Raw genomic sequence first — 26,211 nt, 5'->3', positions numbered from 1 at the left:
TCCGACTCGGGCCCGGGATGCTTCTTCTTGGCTCGTCTTGAAGATCTCCGGTGTGGAACGAGGGGCAGGTAACAATTCACTCAGAACGGGCCATCGGTTGTCTTCCCCACATACTCCGGTGACAGGCCCGGGACTATACGTTGACATAAAATCAATGCCAACGCATGACACACCCATACAGATTCCAATTGTCGAAGAATAAGTATCAAGGTGCTTGATGGAAGCTTCTAGATTATTGTTTTATTGCAGAACTTAGTAACAAACCCGTAGTACGAATTTCAACTCGAATTGGAAAGCGGGGAATATCGCTAAGGGAGGATGGCACCCTGTTCAAAGCACTCATAACGGAGAAGCAAGGAAAGAACAAGGTGAGCGCCTAGGAAAACATGCACTACAGGCAGTGATTGACATGACTATTTGCCGAAGAAGCATCTGGAAATGCTTCCCCGCAAAATCTGACAACCCTGGCGGCAATTGGACCCTTAGAAGCCGGCGCGTCTGCGGGTATTTTCACGGTAGTCACTTCTCCTTCCAGACCGAGACATGATTCAAGGTGGCGGAGATTGTAAGAAAGATTCTAGAAGATCGTCCAAATCTTGTCTCGAACTGGTGCTAAATTGAAAAGCCCGGGCCAGCAAGTGATCTTTACAGGTAAGCGGTAAGCAGTGAGCGGCATCTGGAGGTGCCGACGACACTGTACCCCAGCTTGTAACCCGCCTAAACTATGGAGATTACTGAATCATGAAAGGTCAATCGATTCCATTAGGCTAATAGAAGTAAACTTGAATGGAAATATCGTCCATTCCGATCATAAGTTATGCATGCTCGCCTTTAGCCTGAATCTCAAGGTTACAATGCTTGTCTTAGATCTAACGGCTAAACGTTTTTGCAGCGAAGGATCAGGGCTTCAACGACGTTGAACCTTGTCAACTCGGATATTTCCCTGATTCAAACTGGAGGAGAACCCGGAGTTCCCGCACATATATCAAAAACAATATAAATACTACGGCGAAGATTTGGACGAGATGCTTGAAGCCCAAGAGGCAAGAGCCAAATTGGGATAGCTGCAGTCTAGGAGCTTCCTCATTGATATACCCGATTTGAAAAATGCTCATCAAGCTTTTGCTCCTCGGTCTGGCCGGCCTCAGTTGTGTGGAATCGGTCAGGCCTCCCTTGAACCCACCAACACCACCTCCCCCTCCTCCACAAAGACCACCAACACCGCCACCACGGCCGTGGTCCACTTTTGCAGAGAATGTCATCTACCAACCTGACTCCAAGAACTCTGTTCTCTATCCCCGGCAAGTCGAACTATCGGATGGAAGTCTCCTTGCGACAGCTTCGTTCGCGGGCGATAAAATTCCATATTTCCCCATATTCCAAAGTGCAGATGGTGGTGCTACCTGGTCCTGGATCTCCAACCTGACTGACCAGGTGAATGGATTGGGAATGTCAGCCCAGCCTGCGCTGGCAGAGTTACCATTTGCTGTTGGCGATTTCCCTGCCGGCACGGTTTTGGCCAGTGGAAACAGCTGGGGAAGCAAGAGCACGAACATTGATATCTATGCTAGTAAAGATAAGGGTCATACCTGGAAGTTCGTCAGTAACGTGGCGAGAGGCAGTGGGCCGGATACTACCAATGGAAATCCATGTATTTGGGAGCCATTTATCGAGTGAGTTGTACTCTGCCCTTGTTATTTTTGTTCCAGGCACTGAACGCGGGAATTCTAGATTTTTCAACCACACTATCGGCGTATTCTACTCCGATCAGCGTGACCCCCTGCACGGTCAGAAGCTTGCTCACCAGGAATCGGCGGACTTGAAATCCTGGGGACCTGTGATAGACGATGTGGCCTATCTCAACTATACTGCTCGTCCTGGAATGACCATCATCTCCTATATCCCTCCTCTGGAGAAGTGGATTTTGGTGCACGAGTTCCCAGGAGGAGACAGCTGGTCTGGGGTGGGCTATCCGGTCTACTACCGAATGGCCGACAGTCCATTTGATTTCCGCTTTGCCTATGGTATCCCCATCATGGTTGATGGAGTCCAGCCCAACGCATCTCCTTATGTGGTTTGGTCGCCATCCGGCGGTGATAATGGAACTATCCTCGTTAGCGACGCTGATCACAGTGGTGTTTTCACCAATCAAGCCGGTGGCCAGCCTGATCAGTGGGAATTGCATGACACACCTCAGGCACCGGCATACAGCCGGAGTTTACATGTCTTTGAGAAGTATCCCGATCATTTGATGATCCTGGGTGCAGGCGTATTTGATGCAACGGTAAATTTGCCGCTTTATCTCAGCGTTGTGAGCGTAGAAGATACCTTGAAGAAGCCAGCCGGGAAATAGGGAAGCTTTGCTGGTCAGAATTTCCAAGCTGGCCGAGAGTGACTGAACCTTAAATAGCATAAGGAGAGATGAAATCTTGAGATAATAAGAATCTAAGTTCTGAGAGATATCCTAGCACTAAGCAGTGTCACTGCCCGTAACCCCTTTTCTCTAAAGATATAACAAAGCATGCGCAACAAATGAAGCAGTCCCTTTCTTCTTGATTGGAGTGCTGTTAGCCAAAAATTGGATATGCGGGCCTTGTTTGTGGATGTGCTGTCAATTAGTACCGAAACGCCAAATACCACAGTGAAATGTACCATGACATGGTCTGAAAGCCCCTTCCCCTTACTGGACGTGAGGACTAACCACGTGGCCCATCGCCTAAAAACCTCTGAAAGAAGCCTCCGATTCAAAAATGACTGGCCGTGTAATCAGCTACATACTAAAGCTACTACTGGCGCTCTCTACGGGTGAAGTCTCATTGAGGAAGGCAAGGATCTTTAACTTCACAATGTTATCAGATAATCTGACTCAAATACTAAGCCCTAATACAGCTCTACTCGCTGTCAGCCGTTTCTCTAGCTGTTCAGCAAGTATGTTACACTTGTGAACTATGTCTGTATACTGAGTGACACGAAAAAAAGTACCTTGTGTCTCCTCCTCCAGGGCTATTCTAACTAAGCGGTGGTGTTTCTTTCTAGTCTTTTGAATAATATCTTCTAAAAGCTTACAGTACTCCTCCCAGTGTTTAAGGACATAACAAGCTCCATACTGACTGAGGTCGAGAAGCCGCTTACTGGTTTCCGTTACCAAAATGTTATATTCCTCTACCATAAGAAACAGCTCAATATTTATTTTGGAATCTGCCGCACAGCACATAGATTTAGCCTCTATATTTGCTGACCTGGTCATAACGAGAATGCTATCAAGAAAGCTCTTGATAATTATAAATATATAAATATGTGCGCTAGATATATAGGATAAAAAAGGAAATAGTGTTAGATATTGTTATAATGAATAGTATATCGGCACGAGTATTATAGCACCAGATAACTAATTATGTAAGAAATCAGAAAGTAACATACACCTCTTTTATTTTCTAGCGCTTGCGAAGGTGCATAACGGCCAAAGGCCAAATGCCTGATTTCATAGTATTTGGTGCCTGAAGATGCCTAGGGATGCGTTATTTCAGACCGCTGTTCGACACCGCTCTATACACTGTATTGTAAATGAAGCTATTCCCATCTCCAGCCATCGCCACCTGCACCCGCAATTGAAACAATACTAATGCGCAAGCAAGGTCGGTCGCAGACACAGGAGGTAACTACTTCGCCACGTTGGGGCCAGCGGAGGAGGCCCCGGAGGTGAATAGTTGTGCGATGGAAATAGCCTCATAGCCAGGTCGGGGGAGGGGGTCCATGATGTTTTAGATAGTGCGAATAGCTTCATTTTCATTCAATTGCGACACTTGAAAACCTATAAGAATGCTGCCCTCTCATTAGTCGAGCTGAAATAGAGCAAAAATAGAGAATTGGATGGGAATAGCTTCAACGACAGGTCTTGGGGTGTATGTATATATATGGTGGGAACAGCCTCATTCTATTGAACTTTAAGACTCAGGCAATTTAGATACTTTGCTTGATAAGGCGCGTGTCATAGTAATTCGAGTATTTTGATTTTCTGCCAGATTTAAATAAGGGCATTACCAGGTATCTTCAGGCACCAATACTGACAATTCAGGCATTTGGCCTTTGGCCGTTATACACCTTCGCAAGCGCTTAATCTGAACTTATATGTGTGTATTATAGTACACAAAGGAATTAAAGGTTTCGCAAGATTTGAATTCTTACTAAAGACACCGCCAGCCGTGAGACTTCTTAAAGATAATGGTAGCCTGTAAGATTGGCAAGGTAAATAGCACCTTATTTACTGTCAGACTATGAAGGAAGACTCCGAACACTCACTAAAGGTCTTATAGACTTCTCTTAAGTGTCTAGCTGGCGCTTGAAATAGTTTTCCCTATAGATACAATTTATCGGAAGAGAAAGAGTATAAAACTACCCTTATTTAGCTATTTTGACAAAAGGTAAGTCTCTGCTCTAATTTCTTCGAGTGTCAAAGGATAAAGAACATGAGAAAAGGTATCATCTTTTTACAGATAAGCACTTTGCTTTAATTTTCAGATAACTTAATCATGGCCTGTAATTGTCTACCCTCTCATATAGTATAACAGAAGACTACACTTGTGACATATATAATTTCCCTCCTACTTTTTTGATGCCTTGGGTTGTATTATTGATATAACGAGAAAACTAAGACAAATAGTAATACTATATTAAGCTTCCTAGACTGAGGTTCTGCACCAACTATAAAAGTTACTTTGACTGGACATATATCATTATACATAAAAGCCTATTTACTCTGTTAATCTACGCAGAAGAGAACGAAAATTGAGTATAAGGTGGTGGATAAACAATGTATTTTAACATAAGGGTTAGAGAAGAGTAATGGAATCTGAATACTTACAACTCAGATCTCATAACATAATCTATTTGATTTTTTAATTATTCAATTATTGACATTCTAATCTGCTAGCACTCATCACGAGCTTACCTCCCAGTCTCATAGTACCACCACAGATTTCAGTAGTCAGTTTTGGGTACATCAGGCGACAATTTAATTCATTTAGATGCAGCAATTTTTACATGTATTGATCCTGTGGCCAATCTCCCTACACCCACTACACCTAGGGGGAGCCCTAGTTGCAGGCCTATCTGCCTGGCTAGACAGTTCGCCCTGCGCACGCGATTCTACTGTAGAAGATAAGAAAATAATCATAGCAGTGCGAAGAATAGAATAAAATATAAATCAAAGAAGAGTGAATAAAACAGTGAAGGGTAATATAGCTTCAATTTATACCTGAGGTTCAATATAGAGACAGCCGTAGATAAAATAAGTAAAGAGACTATTCCTGTGGCGCTACATGACAAACACAAGTCTTTGTTTTCAATTACAATTTTTGTTGTCATATCGCCCTTTCAATCTGTTCTAGGTTGGCCGAGCCGGGAATGGGGAAGACACCTCAAGAAGCTTCAGCTTAGTAGACCATCAAAAAAAGGTTCCGCTGAAGCACTGTTGTGGGGCTGAGTGCCAATTTTGGCATAGGCCGGATGTAGGCTGGGTGCTCAATAACGGCCTCTGATCAGTCTCTGAGTAATCACAGAGCAATCACTGACACTATAGTGACTTAAGTATCAGCAGAGAACCTATTGTGCCACTCTCACTATTAGCTCTCTGCCTATAGGCATTCCACTATCTGGCTCAAAGAACATCATACATGCAGGGTAGGTCAAAGCTTAGCAAATCCATGGATTGACCTGAGTGTTAGAAGGCAAAGCGGATTAAGCTTTGATCACGGGCTCGAGTTGATCGGCAATGTTTACGTCTTCTCCAACACTTTTGCTCTTAACTTGTGCTTCATTTTCCAGCAACTAAAACATCGATACTGGTAGGCTATGTTGCGTTATGGTTGCGTGGTATGCGGATGCCAGATCCATCGCCATAAGCGATATTATGTGGACTGGTGGATGGAATTCCGAATAAGTATGGGCCATCTATGTATTTTGAATCCTTGACCTAATTTGTATAGTCTACTCCGCCCCCGAAGGCTTTTTTATCACTGGGGTGGGAAGACAGAATGATCCAGACGCCGAAACTTTCCGCGCCCCATCCAATCCGTTAAAGCGATGGGACAACGATGACTGCGAGCCTCAAGTAGTCATCCCTGTGACTTTACAAGACGCACACAACGGAGTCCATGGATTTCCTGTCCATGAATCTTGTTGGATTCTTCTTCAGGATTTCTTCAAACCTCACGATGTTCCTTTGCGTCGGTTTGTGGAAATATGTGAATCCTTGCCGTTTGCTGATTGGCTGAAAAACGTTTACTGGGGCCATACTTACAATGGCCTTTGCAAGATTTGCAATATAAGCTATCCGTGGTATGCACACTTGTCAGGTCCAGCTTATGGATTGGACGTAAAGTCATACGTTTGTTATGATCCATTAAACATTCCAGAAGCTACTTGGATATCGAAATCGTCTTCTTTCACGCCTTACACGTCGATCGAGAAACGACCGGTGAGGGACCGCTTTTCGCGAGACTGCTTTTGGAAGCTTCCCTGGGAGCTACGTGAGGTTCTAGCAATTTATCTACCGACAGAAGACGCCCTTGACCTCCGACGCGCATCAAGCGCATTTATACCCCTTCTGAATAGCCAGACGTTCTGGGCTTCCCGGTTCTGCCGCGGAGGCGACCGAGATTTCTTTTTGGAAGCTCAAGGCAGCTGCGAGCCTCGGGATTGGCTTAGACTATACCGCATCACCGGTTCTTCGCAATGTTCGCCCGGGCTTCAAAATCGGCGACGGATCTGGCCACTACTTCGACAATTCTCTCAACTATTGTCTCTACAAGTAAGTGATACCTTAAGCATACCTCGAGAAGTCCTCCATACGCAGCAGTCCAATTGGGTGTCGGTGACTGGCGAACTTTTACAAGACGCATCAGGAGAACCACCTTTTGCCATTTGGTGCCGTCTTGATAGAACATATCGAGCCCTTGTCCCACGTAACATCACCAGGGTTGCAGTCTCACCGGTGGGTAGTGGTAAATACGGGTATATCACTGGAATACGCTTTATATCTGCTAGCGGCGAGGTTATCAGGTTGGGCTATATATCAACGGGTAATGAGACTTTTGTAGAAGTCTCTCAGCTAAATGGGTTCACCTTGGCAATGGCACCTGAGGGCTTGAAGGGTTTAAAGATCATTGATAATGGCTTGGAATCCCGATGGGTCGGATTTCCTCTCGACACTCCAGTCACTGAGCGCTTAGCTACATTCAAATCGATCGAAGCTGTGGAAGTTGGTGTTGATGTATGTCTTGTCTCTCCGATAGAGTATTAGGTATATTTATATGGTGATTACTAACTCAAAATCGAATTAGGCATTCAAAATTGTCACATTCGCTGCGGCAGGACCGCGAATGAAACGTCCAGCGCAATTTGTGACCTCTCGCTTTTGGCAACAATCAAGCTTCCTGTGGTATCCATCGACACCAAGTCCAGAGCTATATATAAGCAAGATGTCCTTGACTCGTCTTCGCCAAAGAAACCCTCAATATCGAGCATTAGTTTGGGCTCCATTCGGAGGTTCCAAAGGGGCCAATCTGCAGTATCTAACGGAAATTCGTCTGATCGATAGTCGTTATTATCTATGCAGTATCGAGTTTCACTATGACCAAGCTGAACATGCGATCGAGACTGTCAAGCTTGGCCAGCATCAACCGATGATACCTTTCAATGAAGGCACTCGGTTTTCTATCGATGGGCACGGCGGGGAACACATTCAAAAGGTTTTCGCAAGCACTGAGCGCCCACAGGAATTGCCAGAAGACGAGTTTCACAATGTCGAACAACTCCACTCAGTCAAGGTAGGTGCTTAATACCTATTAGAGCCTGAGTCCTGACCGCGATGCGTAGATCACAACGAATACTGGAAGATCTGTACACTTCGAACCGGAAAAACCCTCACGGAACCGGGCTGGTCCCACTGTAATATCCCGTTTAAGGGAAATTAAGATCGCGCCTGGAACAAAAATCACTGGCTTGTATGCCGAACAGGTAAGTTCTCGCTTCTTGGTGATGAAAATATGCTGAAATGTCAATTTACAAGGGCCATCGATTCGGCCTCCTAGCCCTTGGTGTAATTTCTGAGGTAGTCTAAAGGGAACTTTGGTAAGATGAAGGGCATGGTTAGATTGAACCACTATTTCGACCCGAGGAATCCTCAACGACTCCTCGATTTGCTTTATCAATTTTTTAACTAATCAATAGCTCCAAGGACTTTTCTATTTGATCAAAATACCAAGCTGAGCCTACAAACACTTTCTTTCCTTCCTTGTTGGCTCTACAGGTTTTGGTTCGTGTAAGTTGAGATTTGTGTCGCGCGGGTGAACATGTAGTCACACGGGCACTGTAATTTATCGAGAAAGGGCAAAATAAGTTGAAAAACAAATTTAGTCAATAGGCTGAACGCTATGCGTAGTAAATGTGGTAAAGCGCCCTCAGGTAAAGCAAATATGCTAATGGTTCTTCAGAATCTCGTCCAAGATCCTTTGATCGGTTTGATCTTGTATCAAATGCCGGGGCACACCAAGCTCCATGCCATCTGGATACCAATCAACGACCTAATTGAGATGATCGTTGTATATGTAAGCACGCATATAAGTAATCGCTGATTTGAGCGGTGCCCTCCTCCCAAACAGATTGGCGTGTTTCATGACCGGCCCTTTTGCATTGTACAATTAGGAACTTAGTCGCCCTGGGCGCATTTCCCTGGTAGTGAAATGTGTGTAGGTCCGAAAACCCCTTTCCACCGGATTGCAGGGTGTGCTGATCCTGGGGTCTGGTCACATAACCCTGAGTGATGGGGAATTGAAAATTCAAAATTGCGTTCCAGACTCCATAAATAGTTGACTCCGGATCGTTTCTTCTGATACGGTTGAACTCTTGCGAGATAGCATGGTTGGAGAGATACTGAGACCAGTTAGAGACTTCAACATGCAGATATGGATGCTTTATGACTCACGGTAGGCATTTTGGAGCTTCGTTGTGGGAAGAAAAGAAATTGGTTTGGTCTGAAATCATGGATTATTTTTAGTATTGCACGATGAGGCTTTCTATATACTTTTGCTGGCTTATTGTCTACCATTGTGTCTTGTCAAGGTGGATTTTCAATGGTAGAGAATTATCAATAGGTATTTTCCCCTACTGTGTACCAGAGCAGACATCCTATTGCAAATAGGATCAATAACCTAGCATCCACTATTTTCCCCTGATTTGGTCATGTTATGGCTCAGCGTTTGTCAATAACCAAGTAAAAATCACTAAAATACGAATTATCATTCAGCGATGTATAATAATTCAATACATTGAGTTCAATCTATGAACTTTTTATTTAGAACATTTCTATTCAAAAAGCAAGGTTGTTATCAATATAGATTCTTGTATTGACATTGTTTAAAATCCAATAACACTTCGCATGCTATTGTTCGGTTTCTACATCATCTTCACCCCCGGATTTAGGTCCCTTATTGTGGGGTAAATTGCCCCAGAAAATGCAAAGCTCTCGGCATATGGTCCTATAAAAAACGAAGTTCAACAGGATTACTATAATATCTACTCTACTTCTATAAGACCACCAGCTGCTCTCTATCTCTCTATGCAAAATTTAGATCCTTCCACGGGTCATTCTTCTGAAGGCCCATTTGACTCATTCATCTGACCATTATTGCCATCTCTTCGAGCCACTAAAGCTAAAGACACAATGTCCCAACTTAGCAAGTCTGATGATGACTTTCTCCCTGCGCGAGCAACAACCTTCAGTTCCGATTTGATTTACCCAATAGCGCAAAATCTGCAACCGCGGAAACGGTCCACAACGACGGAGCAATCAAGCTTCTAACAAATTACAGCGGCGATGAGAACTAGACTGAATGAAGTAGACAGATGAGAATCACTAGCCTGAAAATAATCCGAGGTTGGTAAATATTTTGATGTAGTGAGATATCGAGGATTGTGCATTAGTCTATTGTGAAAGGCTTCAAAATGTATAAGACACCTTCTATATTTTATTTTTTTTGTTAATTCTGTCGTACTTTCGCTGCTTTTCCCACGATTCGGCATTAATTTGTTGATTTGGAGCTTTGAGGTTTCCAAGCCGCGTCGTCAGTCCAACAGTATGTACCTGTCGGAGGATGATCTAAACTCATCCGGTATTGACAGACCTTGTCAGCGGGTTGTACACTAGTGACCACGGAGAGATCATCGTAAAAATTCCGGGGAAAGGAAAAGATCGTAATGTGACAGTGGGATCTGGTATGCGTCTAGATCTAAATTAGTTAGGTTTTGTAATGATTATTTTTAGTACTAATAAATTGTTCGATGCTCGCTATTTTGACCCCTCTTTCAATATCGATTAAGTTCAGCACAAATGGTGTAGTATTCTTTGCCTCTTCAGAAGTGCAATATTGAGACACTAACACAACAGAAGTAAAAGTCGTGATAAGGGTGATATATAATAGATTCAAGAAAAAGATAACAAGGTATCTGTCCCTACGTCCCTGCCTATACTCGAACAGCCTCATCCTAATATAAGCTCTATGTCAACGAATCAGCAGCCACATGTAAGCGATTCGATCAGCAAACAAGAGAACCTTGAAAAAAGCAAACATTACGCAAAGCCCCCCAGAGTGCATCGCCACTATTCTAGCCAGGTCGATGGCTCCGCATCAATATCGATTACTCTCCACTAATAAACACCAACCTGACGCTACATGTACACTTTTGACATGTCATTCTAGATTGTTGGGGTCTTGAGGTCATTTCCACCACCGATCGGGCGCCACTTTTCCGCTGTTTCTGGTAAATTTTCAAACACGGGGTGCATTGTTCATGCAGCCTGCTCCACACTCGTGCTTTAGCTGCCTGACCTGCCTAATCGGATTCGTTCGCTACTGCATTCCTTGCTCAGATCTCACCGCACGTCATATGAGGAGAACCCGTACCTGGAAAGTCTCCCGGGTAGCCTAGAACAGCTGTGACGAGGCAATCATAATCCATCGATACTTCAGTGGTTCCCAAGTTTCAGCTGAACTGTGATCATCTGAAGTTGCCGACAGGATGACGCCCCGTTGGTGGCTGAAATACAAACATTTGCCGTTGTGTACTTTTGCACTTTGTGTCTTTCAATAAAGTGTGCATGGTGCATATGTACATAGGTATACTTGACGTGGAATGTTCTTCTTTAGGTCCATCCCCGCATCCCCGGCTTGTGTGTCCAATGTTGATCAACGTTCGAAATAAAATTGCAAGATTTAGTCGAATCATATAAATACCCAATCACGAAAAACCAACAGAAAGAAGAAAATAGTCAGAAAAGGCCCCCCACGTGACGCATTCCAAAACAGGCAACACGCAGTTGGTTGTGGATTTATTTTCTCTTCAAATCACTTATTGTTGCCTGCATCTCCACATGGTCGTCTCCAATTTGTCTTTCTTCTTGTACTTCGATGCTCAATCTGTTCTTTATCTTGATTTTTGAGGTCTTTGTCAATGTTTCTAGCTAACACATTCTTCCGTCGACGTGCGGGTCCTGACCCCGCCATTGATTCCCACGCCTCAAACCAAGTGCCTCTATACACAAACGCAGCTTACTACCCCAATTGGAGGATCTATCGAAAGGAACCTCCGTCATCTTTAAGATTGGGATTCATTTCACATGTGTACTATGCATTTGCCTGGTATGTACAGTCAATCGCCGGTCTGAGTGCCTCACCTGCTAATCTCGAATTGGCTTCTTGTAGGGTCCAAGAAGATGGCACTGTCTATGTATGATCAAGTCACCGTTTTATTGGATTTGTTCTTTGTTGATGGATTATAGTTGAGTGATGAATGGGCTGACACCCAGATGCCTGTTGATGGCGCCGAGGGTTGTCTGCGGGCTTTTGTGCAGTTAAAGCAGCAGTACTCTGCGATGAGAATCATTCTTTCCGTGGGAGGGGGTGGGAAAGGCAGTGAAAACTTTGCTGCAGTAGCTCACAGTCGCTCTCGGTTGGACACTTTTGTCCGAACCTGTCGAGAGTTGGTGGATCAGTTTGGGATCGATGGAATCGACGGTGAGACCCTTGTTTCTGATCTTTGACGTTGGGATTCAATTTGAGCAATATACTCACTTGTATCTGCATGCAGTTGACTGGGAACACCCCTCGGATCCAAAGCAGGGTAAGGATTATGTTCGTTTGCTCGCCCGACTGCGTGAGGTGCTGCCCGCTCCACGATACGTGCTTACCACCGCCCTCCCTGCTGGTCAGTGGGCATTGAAAAACATCGATCTCTCTGCGGCGGCAAAGTACCTAGACATGATCAATCTCATGACCTATGATTTCGCCGGGCCTTGGGAATCCGAAACTGGTCACCAAGCGCAGCTTTATGGATCGGGTGTCTCTGGCGATTCAGCCGTGTCTTACGTGGTGTCTCAAGGAGTCTCTCGTCGAAAAATCATTCTGGGTGTTCCGGTCTATGGACGGTCTTTCCTGGGCAGCAATGGGCCTGGTCAACGCTACACTGGACATGGTGGAGAGGAAGGTGTCTTTGATTATCGTGATCTCCCCCGACCGGGAACCCAAGAGTACCATGATCAAGGAATTGCTGCGGCATGTTGCGTTGGGGCTGATGGAGGATTTGTGACTTATGATACCCCGGCCACCGTGAAACAAAAGGCCGAGTTTGTGACTGCTGAAAAACTGGGTGGTCTGTTTTACTGGCATGTTTGCTCCGATGCCCGTGGACCGCGCAGCCTGATTGAGACTGGATACAACACGCTACATGAAATGTGAATGGCCTCATTCCAGGGCTGGTTTCATGATCAAAATCAAGTCTCGGACTGGTACGGTGGAGTTCTGATTATATATCTTTAGGACAGGGGGTTAGTTGACTCTCGATGAAATCATCGAGTTAATAAGGAATAACACTACTTCGCTATGAAGAACCAATTTTTTACCTGCAAGCCATGAACTTTTATAACCCTACAGCTCCAAGAGATGTATAACCAAGGACTGTGCACGTACATATACGTCGGTGTTTTCGCGGAGCTCGAATTTGAGATCATGGGACAACCGAACGCCGAGGTACAATTTTTAGGAGATTACGCCCCGCATTTCCGTCTTCAATACACCTGGAGATACTCATTTTCTTAGGAAAATCTTTCGTTCTGACATCTAAGCATTCTCGCCATGTCATCCTCTCAGCCCGCGACAGCAGATAGCGGCTACATCACCGAGCCGGTGCCTTTAGAGAACACCTACACTTCGGATCCCAGTCTCCAACGGGCGTTGTCCTGTGAGTTTCAATTTCTATGGTTGATTGAATCACTATTGAGTTCCTTCCAGGGTATCTGCCATCTAGTACTTTACAAAGTGTACAATCGCATCTCACTCAGCTCGGTGCCGAGGCTATCTCCGAGCGGGTCCGTGAATGGAGTGGTGATGCGGAGCGAAATGTCCCATATGTGAAGAGTCACAACGTGTGGGGGAAAAGATATGATTATGATCGCTTGGTCACTACAGACGGGTGGAAACAGCTTGGGAAATGGGGTGCTCGTAACAGGTATGTCTCTTAACTCGCTGGATTAGGACCATTTTCTGACTAGTTTCGATTAGAATCGTTTCGGCAGGGTATGACCAGAGCTTAGGCGTTGATCGAAGGACTGTTCAATATGCACTGTGAGTTTGTCTAGGTAGTTTGATGCAGTGAATCAATCGGGCAAGTCACTCACTTTGCGGCTGCAGGAACTATCTGTATGCTCCCTCTTCTGGACTCTACTCCTGTCCCATCAGCATGACGGATGGAGCTGCTTTTATCTTGTCGTCAAGAGTCAACAAGCTGCCCTCGACACATCCCTTCCAGGCTGCGTTTCAAGGTCTGATTTCTGAAAAGGATGACCACTGGACCTCAGGCCAATGGATGACTGAAAGAGCCGGCGGAAGTGATGTTCAAAACACCGAAACTTGGGCGACTTATTCACCACTGGCCAAGTCAGGCTCCGATCCCCTAGGTGATGGTGACTACCTGGTCAGCGGCTTCAAGTTCTTCTCCTCGGCAACCGATGCCAATCTCGCTCTATTGCTTGCGAAAACTCCATCTGGAAAGCTAAGCACGTTCCTCGCACCACTGCGACGCACTGTGGTGGGATCTGATGGTGTCTCAAGGGTGGTGTCTAATGGCGTCAGAATCCACCGCTTGAAGAACAAGCTCGGCACCAAAGAATTGCCTACAGCGGAACTCGAGCTGAAGGATATGCGAGCGCATCTCGTCGGTGAGCTGGACCAGGGCGTTGTCACCATTGCACCTCTGCTCAACGTTACGCGCGTTCATACCTTCATTGGCTCGCTGTCTGGTTGGCGCCGAGCTATCAGTATCACGAAGAGTTTCGCGAAGGCGAGAACTACTGTTGGCGAGCCCCTGTGGCTGATTCCAATGCACTTGCGGCTTTTGGCAGACCTGGAGGTAAAGCATCGGGGCGCAATGAATCTTGCCTGGTTTACTGTTGCTTTGTTTGGAGTGGTCGAAGACAAATCCTCGGCATCCACTAAGCTTGCACATATACCTCAACCTGGAAAGGAGGCCGATGTGGTTTTCCGTACGATGACTGCCACCGCGAAGGCAGTCATTAGTAAGATGGCTACTGTGGGAATCCAAGAGTGCCAGGAATCTATGGGCGGAGTCGGTTATATGGATGAGGCTGACGAGCCCGAATTCAATATCTCTCGAATCTTGCGCAATACTGCCGTCAACTCCATCTGGGAGGGCACTACCAATGTACTTGCTAGCGAGTTCGTTCGGTTCCTTATCAAGAAAGACAACCTTCAAGTTTTCTCGGCATGGTTTGAGAGGACTTTGGCCCAAATCCAGACTACGAGCATTCGTGATGCTATAAGCGCTTCTTGGTCTACCCTCCGGGCTCGTTTCACGATTCAGGATCCTGCTTCAACTGTAGCCGATGGCCGCCGCTTTATATTCACTCTTGCTTGGATTTTGTCGGGAGCCCTTATGGCCCTTGATGCTGAGCGTGATAACGACCCTATAACGACAGAGATCGCACGTCGGTGGGTTTTGAGTGGCGAGGGTGGTGTGGGAGACCAAGTTTTCCACGATATTGTGACGGTCAGGGACACTATTGGCGCTGTCTCTGGGGGAGAGGAACACCTCCAATGGGATTGCCGTATTGCCTGGGGCGTTGACCTGCCAGCGAACCGCGCATCTGGTCATAGATCGTTGCAAAAGGCAAGCTCTAAGCTTTGAAGCAGTCAAAATCAAGGTTGAAGGTATATTGAAGTGATTTAGTTATAGTCTACTACAGGGCTATAGTATAATCCTAATCATGATTGTCTTGTTCGTACATATAGCGCTGTTTCCTTATGACCATCCACACCATCCTTGAAACAGTAATTTTAATACAGGAAGTTCTCACCTTTTCCAACATCAACTGGGAAAATTTCTATCATACGTTGAGCAACCAAGAGCCACTCCAGTCAAACCCGGCCCCTTCCCAATTATTACTGAAAGGATCCAAGCTAACATCAATAGAGGCAAAGTCATAATTATCCACCTGCTGTCCCGGCGGAGCATCAAGGGACCGAAGCGTATCATTCGGATTTTGAATATCTGCCAAATTGCAAGTCGGCGCAATAACTCTGTTCCCGCTCACAGACTCAGACGAATGTCCAATGACCTGCCACTGTTTGCACAATCTTGTATCGAAGCCTTCGAAGAAGGAGGCTGCGTCTGGATCGAGCCTCGGCGACGGTCCTTCGAAGGGGCCTTGTTCTCGGACTTTCTCGGTCAATTTGTTCAGGGCGCGCAGAGGTCCGACTGCCGAGAGCCACCGCTCGGAAAGTTTTTGCAGGGACAGTTTCATGACGGTTAATTCGTGCTCTGCTGTACTTTGGAGGTGGGCGTAGCGGCAGCTAGAGAGTAAAGAGAGGCCCGCGCATAGGGGGTAGAATGCGAAGACCGGGCCTAGGTATCGGAGCTCGTCGCGGAGTAGGAATTCTTCGTAGATCCCGGCTATGAAAGATGATGCGACCAGTGATGCTGGGGGTGGTACGCTTCCCGGTGTAGGTGAGCGATGGAGGATAGTAAGAACCACGAAGTACATGACCAGCAGCTGTTGGACTTCGAGGTTGCAAATCACCGCATCTTCTTGGGCTGCAACAGCTGATTGCAGTTTTGGAATAACTTGTTTTGCCCATCTGTAGACCGCATTCTCGAGATCTACCTGGCGTTGGCGAGAGATCTCTTGTCGCAGATGGGACTCGACTGTATCACCAAGAAGTCGAGCTATTGTACAGTATCCCAAGAATAATTGAGTTTTGAAATTGTTCACGGGAAAATCGTTGAGTGATGGCGGTAGTACATCACTGTCGCGCAGGTTGATGGTTCGCGGCCTGCCAACGCCAACGGAGATGATATTGTCTCGCACCTGTAATTGTTAGCAATTGCTCGCTTTTAATGAACACTGCGTCTTCCTTACCACCAGAGACCACCACAACCTTCGCCGCAGACCCCGATCTCGAGAACCCGCCGGCGGCTCCTTATGCAGCCCAATCTGAAAGGCCATTGCCCCAGCGGTTCGAATCCAAAATCCACTGGTATCTGTAGAAACATCCTCAGGCCCAACAGGATTATACCAATGCAAGAGACAAGCAGCCACAATAGAAATGAGAGGATTATCACATCCACCAAAGAAAAACAGCAACTTTGCACGGCGGTAAAACACCTCGCTGGACCCGTAGTCCAAATGCGCTTTGGACACTCGACTCCCAGCGAGGAAAATCGCTTGCAGTAGTAACATTGACGGCGGCGCACTATCGTCCAGCCACTTCGGGTCAACGACGGGCGTCCACGGCGCACAGTGCGTGTTGAAACTGGTCATCAATTCTTTTTGGACGGATTCTGGAGGCAACTCGAAGGCATTTTGGTCGCGCAACATCTGTAAATCGGTCGCTGATGCCTTGGGGTTGGTATATGTTGTCTCGCGACCGGGTCTGACCATATTTTCATCGAACGGCACGCTGCCGCCTAGGTACTCACTGCGGCCGCGATAACTCTCTTGTTTGATGGGTGGTTCAACATGGTGAGATATGTTGAGCGCTACGCTGTTTTCAACTGGATTTTCTCTTTGAGGCCCGCTCAAGGAGTTTCGCGATGACGCGTCTGGCGACTCGGCGGGAATTTGTGAGCCCCGAGGAGTCTGACTCAAAGGCGCAGAGCTGGATAAGTTCCGTCCTGGCGACAGACTATTTGTGAATCTCTTGCGCTTTCTTGTATAAGGCCTGGAAAGAGTCAATCGATGACTCTTTGCATCTCGGATCTACTTACATGCACTCCACATTGGACTTTTTGCAGTTGGTGCATGGGTCTTGCGTCGCAAAATCGCACCTCACCTTTAAGCACCAGCGATCAGCAATTAAACACTACCATAACAGACTAACCTACCTTTCTCTTATGACAAATGATACATGCCGAAGACATGACCGCAGATCCGCTTGATAGTTGGAGGAGGTCAAGTGGGGTATTGCCGAGGTCTCTTCTCTATAAAATGTTCACGGCTATACATTTCATCTGTCTCTTCACCAATATTCCATTCCTCTCAAAAGATGGCAGAATCAGATCGGGTGACGATAGATACTTCATCGGAAGGCATCTCAGTGATTACAATCAATCGCCCGCAGAGAAAAAATGCTGTCGACCCCTTGACCGCGAAGGCGCTCTACGAAGCCATCCTCGCATTCGAGGATGATACAAAACAAAAGGTGTGTGTATTGACCGGCGCTGGAGATACTTTCTGTGCAGGAGCCGATCTGCACGGCGTTGCGCAGGCAGATCATGATGCATCCAGTGAGAACCTCCAGCCTGTCGACGGTCGCAATTTGGGACCTATGGGTCCATCCAGGATGATTGTGAAAAAGCCGGTTATCTGTGCTGTCTCCGGATACGCTGTTGCAGGGGGCTTGGAGTTGAGTCTACTTGCAGACATGCGCATAGTCGAAGAGGATGCCGTCTTCGGTGTCTTCTGCCGGCGTTGGGGGGTACCTTTGATTGATGGAGGAACTGTTCGTCTACAAGCTATCGTCGGGCTTGGTCGTGCTATGGACATGATATTAACCGGTCGCCCTGTAGGAGCTCAGCAAGCACTAGCTATGGGGCTGGCCAACCGGGTGGTTCCTAAAGGGGATTCTTTGAAGGAGGCCATTGCGGTAGCGAAAGAGCTCATCGCTTTTCCAGAGCTTTGCCTCAATACAGACCGCCAGTCTTGCTATTACAGTGCTTACGAGGCTTCCTCTTTCCAAGATGCTATGTCTCAAGAATTCAATGCTGGAAAGAAAGTGATTTCAAAGGAAGGCATTGCAGGAGCTGCTAAGTTCAGCAAAGGCTCAGGAAGGCATGGCAACTTCAAAGATCACAGCAAGCTGTGAATAATAAATAAGAGACACTCAAGGGGAAGGGAAATTGCATTAACAAATTATTTGTTTGGATATATCATCCAGTATGGCCGGTGGCTGCTCATACCATGAAGTTTTATAATAATACAACTAAGGCATTTAAATATATTTATGCCATAGGACGAAGATTCTGGAACCCATCATGCTGAGCCTCTAGTTAGTCTTCTTCTCGGCGTCGCCCTCGTCCTCCTCCGTGAACCGAACACGCTTGCCAAAGACGAGCGGTGTGCGAGCGACAAACCCGCCAAGGGCATACCCGAGGTAAGCTCCAGTGAGGATCGTGATCGGGAATGCCTGCCAAGGTCGGTCCCTTCAGATACCGAGTTAGCCTAAGACTAGCGTGAGGGCCAGTAGATCGATGCTACATGACTTACCAATCGAGAGGAATAGGAATAGCGCCGAACCACGCGCCCAATCCGGTGCCCAGTGCGCTACCCCAAACTGCATCGGCGGGCCGAGCAATCCCCCAAACTTCGTTCCAGACTGACCGGTCCAAGCCATGGGTATAAATCAGAGCCATTGCGGATAGAACGGCCATGTGGGCGGCACCCAGGATGGTCTCACAATTGTGCGTCGTGAGGGGGGCGCCGAAAAGAACGAGGAGAATGGCCAGCACCGGGGTGGCTATGGCGAATGTCAGGGCGAGCGAGAGGAAAGCCGGCTATAATCAATGTTAGCACTAAGAACGCGGGGCTTGCTCAATTCAAGGGGCAGCCCTGTACCAGTAGTCGTGACCAAATGCAGGTCCAGCTATTGACATGCTGCTTGCGCTTGCCGTGCTTCCCATTGCGCGATGCACCACTACCTCCCGGCGACCGAGGGCTTGACTTGCCATCTGCCGCAGGCGTGTTGGTCTCTATTGACCCTGCGGGAGGCAGACAGATAATCACGTAGGTGAGTTGGATCAGGGTGAGCCATGGCAGAGTGGAAAGGAGCTCCTTGGTGGGGTTTGTAACCAATGCTTCGAAGCGAGTCGCGCCCAATGCCAGGAGTAGTGCTGGGTGGACGATCGAGTAGACGCGGGCTATCGGCGAGGAGAGGATGTTGACTGGGGGAGCGGAGGGCTTCTCAACGGGGGCTTGGGGCGTTCCCCCTGGTGTGGAGATTTCTGAGGCCATTGCGCAGGTTGGAAAAACAAACCTTGAAGAGCTCCGGCTGATTCGGGATGGAGATGGGTCTGAATTCAAAGGTGTTTTGCCGATGAGTGGTGTTGGCCTTGTTGCCTTGTTGCCTTAATATATGGGTGTCAATCTTGCCTCATCTGGCAAATGAGCTTCAACTTCTATACTCCGTACAGAACTTTCAATTTGTTCCAGGTAGAGAACTGTCAAGATTTCTCGTACTATATCTTCATCGCTTCACATTCTGTCCATAATTTACCCATGTTTACCTCCCTATAGTAATGCCAGCACATCTAGCTGCGTAAGAACGTTGACACTCATGAACCAAGAGCACTCCGGTAGATTTCCACTTCTTGCAAGGATAACAAAACCACAATTAGGGAATATGGATGAATTGATTTCTTCTGACCAAGAATCTACGGCCTGTAAAGAAAAAAATTGAATAAAGAAAAGAATCTTATTCTCGTCATTTGATTGGTAAAAAAACAAGAGATCGCAAGCTCTAAGAATGGGGAAATCTCAAAATCTCAAAACTAGCAGAAAGTTCAAGACAGACAGGCTGCAAACGCAGAGACAAACGTACATTCATACCACATGGCAACATAATCAGCTGAAAGCTGGGTGAAAGATGAAGGACTCGGACCTTGCGAGTGAAAGGGCATCGGGGTGGAGAGTACAAGGTCATTCAGGACAGGGTTGGTTGGACTTTCATCCAACCGCGAAGGGCATGAAGAAATGTCGTAATTTTGAGACTGTTCATCAATGGAAAGACAAATTGTCGCCTTGGGCGAGACACCGAGGCTCCGTGAGTGAAGCCATGTCTTTCGAATGGTCAGACATATTTAGCTTGATAGAAAGGATAAAAACCCGGTCCGCAGAGGAATACTAAGGACAAGAGAGATGATAGTTTCTCAAAGTATTCAAGTAGCTGTGGAAGGCTCGGCAGCTTCTTTGGGCAATTCTTTGGGCAGTTCGCTAGACGCTGCTGGTTCTGAAGCTGGCACTGACTCAGTGGCTGGCAGAGAAGCAGGTTCTTTGTGCTCAAGAATCGGCGCTTCCGCGGTTGTCACTGGGCTATGCGGCTCCTCGGGAATAGATGGAGGAAAACCAGCTCCAGGGAGGGGGGACACGGGCGAGCGAACACTTTCATCCTTCGCGGGTTCGCGTGACGTTTCAATTGAAGGATTCCCATTCGATGATTCGGTGACGATGGGGGATAGGGGTTGGCGGGTGAGGGAAGGATCAGTATCGGAATGGGTTGGGCTCTTTGCACGTTCAATTTCATCCTTCACGCCATCCCGGACTTGAGCGACCTTTGCCTTGAACTTGCCGAATAAACTCTTCTTTTCGGTCTCTTGGCCTATCGAGGCAGTGCTTTGAACTCCTGCATCCAAACTGAGTGGGTGATTTGAGAGTTCAGAATTCTGATACTGGCCACTGCCGATTGAACTCGTGCTGTGCTCTGCTCCAGGGTTTGTGGCTACCAAAGGCGGAGATGAAAGGCCCAGCCCGAGTGACTTGGAGGAACGGTGGAAGTTCCGCCAACTGCGACGGTTTTCGTGACGTTCGTTTCGGGGACCATCTTCAGACTGTTCCAAGTCGGATTGATCGGTGAAGGAAGATCGTGAGTTCATGGACGGAGTACGCGACTTTTTGGGTTTCAAAGAATGGTCGTAGTGATGTTGGGGTGTGCCCTCTGCCAAGGCTGAATTGAACTCGGATGCGCTCTCTCGTGGACCACCAAGTGTCGCGGTGTTCGGAGGCCGAGGAGTGGTGTCACCGACCACTTCCGATTCTTGCTCGATTGTAGGGTGCAACTCCGCACTGTGATCGTTCCCAGAGGCGTGAAGCGAGGTCGTCGAGCTTTGCGCGCTCATGCTTGCACTACCGGGTATGCGCTTCTTTCTGAGCCGGTTGGGCTGGCGAGGCTCTCTGAGGTCACTGTCGGGTGGTGGTGACTTTGTGAAGAAATTCGAAAGTTTGCGTTCGCGAGAAGGAGTGACGACCGGAGGAGGCGAGGCAATAGGTGTGTGCAAGTTCTCATGCGGTCTTGCGATTTCGGTAATACTGAGACGCTCCGCTGCTGCTGGAGGCAATGGACCATGTGTTGAGGTATGGACGTATGCGTTGCCTTGCGTCGCCGAGAAAGAACCTGATAGACCATTTTGGCGTGAATCAGAAGAGGTATCGGGTGTTTCAACAGAGGTTTGCTGAGCGACTGGTTGAGCGACTGGTTGAACAACCGGCTGTTCAGCTAGGTCAGGAACCGGTTGAGCGACAGGTTGGGCAACAGGCTGGACGACCAATTCTGGAGCCAGCTGAGGCGCTGGTTGAGAAATCGGCTGAGGCACCTGCTGAAGAACCGTTTGGGGAGTCGGCTGCGCAACCGGCCGAGGAGCCTGCTGAGGAGCCTTCTGAGCAGCTGGCTGCTCCGGTTCTTCTCGCACGGACGGCGTTCGACTAGTGGACCTCGAACTCTGATGCGAGACCAACAAACCAGAAGGACTGTTGGAACCGGTATCATGTGCCCTAGCATAACGCGCAGAGCTAACGACCGGTCCCATCTTTGAAGGTAGAGTGTTGCTCCGGTGAACACCGCCGGCGCCGCCACTCATCGAGGTCGGCGTTGCAGGGCTCTGAGCGTTGTTTGAGTGACGGGAGTTACGCGACGAAACTGAGACATTGCGACGGATATTATCCAGCTTGCGGTGGCTTTCAGTGTTTGCGCTGGCGTTGGATACGGATCGGCGGACGTTCGAATGAGAGGGGCGCGGGATTCCGGCTTCGACCTCCTTCATGGTTTGTTCGTCGGCGGCTGTGCCGCTCATGCCGAAGAGGAAATGGTCTTGGTTTTCGATGAGGAAGATCAATACGTCTTGGCTGAGTTTGTACTCGTCTGGCATCATGTCGTGGTTAGGATGGGAGATCATTCCCGGTTGGAAGATCGCGGACAAGTTATTAGACGGCATGCGGTTTTGATCGGACTTTGAGGCGAAGACGGCAAGGAGGTCGAGGATGTAGAGGAGGAGTTGCTTGTTCAACGGGGGGAGTTCGATGATCAGTCGCTGATAGGTGTCCACAGCCTTCGCGTGGTCGAACTTGTCGGCGTCGCTCGGCTCCTTTCCTTCTCGGACTTGTTGCTGGTAGATGCGCAAAGGATCACGAAAGCGCTCGTAGAATTCCAAGGGTACAATGGGTTCGGGCAACTGGTTCAAATATCGGCGAAGTACGTTGGCTGCATCGTGCACCGTGTACCCAGTCCAATCCAACCCTTTTCCATATCGCTCGGGGGAGTCGAAGACCTCCTGCAGATCCTTAATGCGCTTGGCCGATCCGTTCAGTCGAAAGATACCTTCCACGTCGGTTGCTATACCCCACACCTGTTAGCTACCACTTATATGCATATTGCGATCGGCGATATCTGCTCACCTTTTTCTTTGAGGAAGACGCCGCATTTGGCAACCACGATAGGCACATATCCATAAATAAAACTCTCTCCGTGATCGTTGGTCAAGGAGATTGCCACATTGGCATACTTAATGCTGACATTAAGCGGAACGCCGAAGATGCCGCGTGGTGGCTCTGCTGCAAGCTGGTAATCAGTATTTGTACCACGGAAGAATACCCAAAATTATAGCAAAGCAATCGTAGAACAAGGTAGCTTCCGACTCCAGCTATACAACCCGTGAGAGCCTCTAGCGCGAGATCATGTCCGGAAGCTCAGGGGGCAAGCATTGTGAAGTCTTCCGATGCCAGGGGTCCATAGGGTATATTCGCTCGGTCGCCTTTGTTCTGAAATCACATTCGCCGGAGATAACCCACCTTTCAATTCATCTTTTCGGGTGCTGCGCTTGAACTGCTTCCACCATGACGCCAAATCTCGTTTCGAAGGCGGGGAGTTGGAAGCGACCGGATCAGGGGAGGTAGTAAGCGGATGAACAGGGTCACCGTGCGATTTGCCGACCGTGACCATGACGAGGTTTTTTTTGGATCGATACTGGGAAGATATTGGGGGGGCCGGGGCCGGCAGAGAAGGTATCGAGGTAATTCCGGGAAACAGTCCCTGCGTCACCGCCTCCCAAACTAGTTGATCTGAGAGAAATACCGAGTCGAGTTATACCAAGTTGGAAAGAAAAAAAGAGATAAACGAGAAAATATTTGAAGGAGGGGGAAAGGGATGAAAGGAAGATACGAAAGGGCTGAAGATGTCAGGGTTTCGAAGGGTTCGGGGGCACGAGCCAATCCATGAAATATGACAGAGCTATTCTTTGTATTTTACTTCTCAGTGTTATAAGGGAGAGCGTAAGTAGGGGAGTACTACGGAGTAAGTATTTTACATATGTTGTTTCCATCTAACTACTCCGTACTCTGTACAATATTGTAATAATTATTCAGGGGACTTTTTTCTATGAATAGCTTGGGTTCCCCGTAAAGACCGTTAATGGGTCAGGTCCTTGTTCAGAATAGATTAATTTACGAGCGCTGTCATTTCATCGCCCCTTTTGATGGCAAATATATTTACCCGCATATGTAACAAGCTACATGTGTACATTTGTATTTTGAATATGTTGAGAATTTCCAGTATCTTCGTGTCGTAGGTGTATGATTCAAGTAAAGGCAAATTCGAGTCTAGAGAACAATTCTGGAACAGATGGAGTTATGGACTCATTCCACCAGTGTCTGGACCCTTTTAGGGTCACTTCAGATCACGTTAGGGCCTTTTGGGGGGGTTTGGAGATTACTCCGTCATCTCCGGTTTCATATATTTCTCCTGATCAGGTACCGATTGTCTACTGTTCCATTTTTTTGAACCTTGGTTCTCTGAATTTTGGGGCAATTACCACCAATCAAGCACCTATCATAGTGATGAAAAGAAATTAGTCCATAATGACACTACACTTGGGCCTTATTCTTGTGCAATATGTATACACAATATGTCTCGGGTGGATCGTATTATTCCAGACGAAAGGGAACAATTCGAGTTATGACCACATCTTATGTGAATTCTACTTGGTCTGGATGTCCTTGATTTGGCCATATTCCCGTTGTCATCTTTTTGATATTACCGAGATTCACCAACAACCTACCTAGGTATGGATCGCTGGATCAGCTAATATTTTCACAAAAAATTATCAAAATTGATCTGAAAGTCTCACAGAAATCTCAAACAGTGGGTATATGCGAAAAAATGTAGTTGATGAGGTCGTCAACGATGCTGTATAGTAGCACGTGACGTCATGAACAATGATTCTCATCACGTGAGTTTATACGTTTATCCGTCGGAGAAATGGATTATCCGCAGAAACATTGAAGCTTCGGAGCTACGCTTGACCAGCGAACCCGTGTTTGAAACCCATCTTCCCATCACCCACATCAATTTATATCATCTCTCACAATGGACGGGTAAGTAACCTTTACAAACCCTTTCTCTTCCCCTGTCTTCCATCCCATTGTTCCCCCAGATCATCCACTGACGACTAATACCATCAGACTTAACGCAGCGGAACAGCGCGAGTTCGCCGCTCGTATGGAGCGGAAGCAGATGAAGGAGTTCATGACCGTATGTTTGTTCCCGACAGAGAAGCCCCTCGGCTCGACTCGTATTCCCTGTTGAGCCCTGGCCCTCCCAGTCAGCCACCTGTCTCCTCCGGATCTAACTTTGTGTCTTTTCAGATGTACTCCAAGATGGTCCAGCGTTGCTTCGATGACTGTGTCAACGATTTCACCACCAAGTCCCTCATCAACCGTGAGGAGACTTGCATTATGCGCTGTGTCGACAAGAATCTAAAGAGCTCCGCCCGCTTGAACGAGCGCTTCCAGGAGCAGAACGCTGCCATGATGCAGTCTGGTTCCATGCAGGGTCGTTAAGGGGTTGTTGTTGTTTTTTGGTTGGAAACATATTACCGATGATTAGCCAATGTTTCCAAAGCATTTGGTGAGTCATTGGGGAATTGAGAAAGGCGAACCGACTCGTTTACCCCGGTTGTCTCCGGCCCGACGGGGGCTTGGGAAACTTGGAGGAAGCATGGTCTGGCCTATAGGCAAGGAAGCAGACAGGATCGGCTTCTTTCCGTGTATCATAGTCAACAGCATTGGGGGCATCACTCTCTGGTGCTCAAAATCAAACAATCTTGATGAAACGAAATCGCTAGTCAACAAGGGCAATCTTGCGGCATACATTGGACCTACATATTTACCCTGTCACCGGGCCCTACTCCTGATTTGATAAATTTGACCAAGTTTAACCTAAATTAGTCTCTATGCCTGAAGGTCTGGGCTGTTACGGTCCGGTATGGGCCGCTTTCTAGCCATGTAGCTAGTCAGTCCCGCATATTTCTGCTCCAGGCTGTTGTAGTTTACTCATTTGCTTCCTCTCTTTCTTTCCTCCCGAATGGCAAAACGAGCATCTGAACTCTCCTCTTGGCCCTTCAAGTTCATGTTCAACCAAGGCCTGTGGAACGTCGACCCTGACCAATGATCCAGTTCAATGGTTCGGGTTTATGGTTAGTTCTTGACACTTATTTTCTCCCTTCTGCTCGATGGGTTTTTCCCAGCAGCAATGTCTCGAACACGAAATACCATTGCCGTGTGTATCAAGGCGAGGTCCTTCCAATATAAAATCTTTCTCTTTG

General features: G+C 47.4%; 9 protein-coding genes across 9 annotated transcripts; 6 read left to right on the top strand and 3 right to left on the bottom strand.

The window, feature by feature from the left end:
- Positions 1-1,107: 1,107 nt before the first annotated feature.
- Positions 1,108-2,353, top strand: N7529_009330 (uncharacterized protein; the record flags this gene model as incomplete). The annotated part of the gene is made up of 2 exons (XM_057244857.1): positions 1,108-1,673; positions 1,732-2,353. 2 exons carry the CDS (start codon positions 1,108-1,110, stop codon positions 2,351-2,353), a joined length of 1,188 nt encoding a protein of 395 aa, XP_057093120.1.
- Positions 2,354-5,672: 3,319 nt separating this feature from the next.
- On the top strand, positions 5,673-8,119 carry N7529_009329 (uncharacterized protein; the record flags this gene model as incomplete). Its single annotated transcript, XM_057244856.1, has 8 exons — positions 5,673-5,679; positions 5,985-6,228; positions 6,414-6,475; positions 6,613-6,808; positions 7,045-7,270; positions 7,341-7,826; positions 7,876-8,016; positions 8,069-8,119. The coding sequence occupies 8 exons, from the start codon at positions 5,673-5,675 to the stop codon at positions 8,117-8,119; spliced, it is 1,413 nt and encodes a 470-aa protein (XP_057093119.1).
- Positions 8,120-11,508: 3,389 nt separating this feature from the next.
- N7529_009328 (glycoside hydrolase family 18 protein) lies at positions 11,509-12,791 on the top strand (the record flags this gene model as incomplete). Its single annotated transcript, XM_057244855.1, has 4 exons — positions 11,509-11,696; positions 11,760-11,784; positions 11,837-12,071; positions 12,145-12,791. 4 exons carry the CDS (start codon positions 11,509-11,511, stop codon positions 12,789-12,791), a joined length of 1,095 nt encoding a protein of 364 aa, XP_057093118.1.
- Positions 12,792-13,187: 396 nt separating this feature from the next.
- N7529_009327 (putative acyl-CoA dehydrogenase) lies at positions 13,188-15,255 on the top strand (the record flags this gene model as incomplete). Its single annotated transcript, XM_057244854.1, has 4 exons — positions 13,188-13,293; positions 13,344-13,560; positions 13,614-13,676; positions 13,743-15,255. 4 exons carry the CDS (start codon positions 13,188-13,190, stop codon positions 15,253-15,255), a joined length of 1,899 nt encoding a protein of 632 aa, XP_057093117.1.
- Positions 15,256-15,454: 199 nt separating this feature from the next.
- Positions 15,455-17,487, bottom strand: N7529_009326 (transcription factor domain-containing protein; the record flags this gene model as incomplete). The annotated part of the gene is made up of 3 exons (XM_057244853.1): positions 15,455-16,435; positions 16,487-17,241; positions 17,448-17,487. 3 exons carry the CDS (start codon positions 17,485-17,487, stop codon positions 15,455-15,457), a joined length of 1,776 nt encoding a protein of 591 aa, XP_057093116.1.
- Positions 17,488-17,612: 125 nt separating this feature from the next.
- Positions 17,613-18,431, top strand: N7529_009325 (enoyl-CoA hydratase/isomerase family protein; the record flags this gene model as incomplete). The annotated part of the gene is made up of 1 exon (XM_057244852.1): positions 17,613-18,431. One exon carries the CDS (start codon positions 17,613-17,615, stop codon positions 18,429-18,431), a length of 819 nt encoding a protein of 272 aa, XP_057093115.1.
- A 180-nt stretch (positions 18,432-18,611) lies between these two features.
- N7529_009324 (PIG-F family protein) lies at positions 18,612-19,576 on the bottom strand (the record flags this gene model as incomplete). Its single annotated transcript, XM_057244851.1, has 3 exons — positions 18,612-18,768; positions 18,833-19,119; positions 19,181-19,576. 3 exons carry the CDS (start codon positions 19,574-19,576, stop codon positions 18,612-18,614), a joined length of 840 nt encoding a protein of 279 aa, XP_057093114.1.
- Positions 19,577-20,499: 923 nt separating this feature from the next.
- On the bottom strand, positions 20,500-23,552 carry N7529_009323 (uncharacterized protein; the record flags this gene model as incomplete). The annotated part of the gene is made up of 3 exons (XM_057244850.1): positions 20,500-22,946; positions 23,009-23,164; positions 23,402-23,552. The coding sequence occupies 3 exons, from the start codon at positions 23,550-23,552 to the stop codon at positions 20,500-20,502; spliced, it is 2,754 nt and encodes a 917-aa protein (XP_057093113.1).
- A 1,422-nt stretch (positions 23,553-24,974) lies between these two features.
- tim9 (protein transporter TIM9) lies at positions 24,975-25,447 on the top strand (the record flags this gene model as incomplete). The annotated part of the gene is made up of 3 exons (XM_057244849.1): positions 24,975-24,982; positions 25,070-25,139; positions 25,253-25,447. The coding sequence occupies 3 exons, from the start codon at positions 24,975-24,977 to the stop codon at positions 25,445-25,447; spliced, it is 273 nt and encodes a 90-aa protein (XP_057093112.1).
- Between the last annotated feature and the right edge of the window lie 764 nt (positions 25,448-26,211).

This window comes from Penicillium soppii, assembly GCF_028829465.1.
Source record: "Penicillium soppii strain IBT 18220 chromosome Unknown utg000007l, whole genome shotgun sequence".
Taxonomy (NCBI): domain Eukaryota; kingdom Fungi; phylum Ascomycota; class Eurotiomycetes; order Eurotiales; family Aspergillaceae; genus Penicillium; species Penicillium soppii.
The sequence above is the reverse complement of the archived record's forward strand: the minus strand, read 5'-3'. Positions and strand labels throughout refer to the sequence as shown.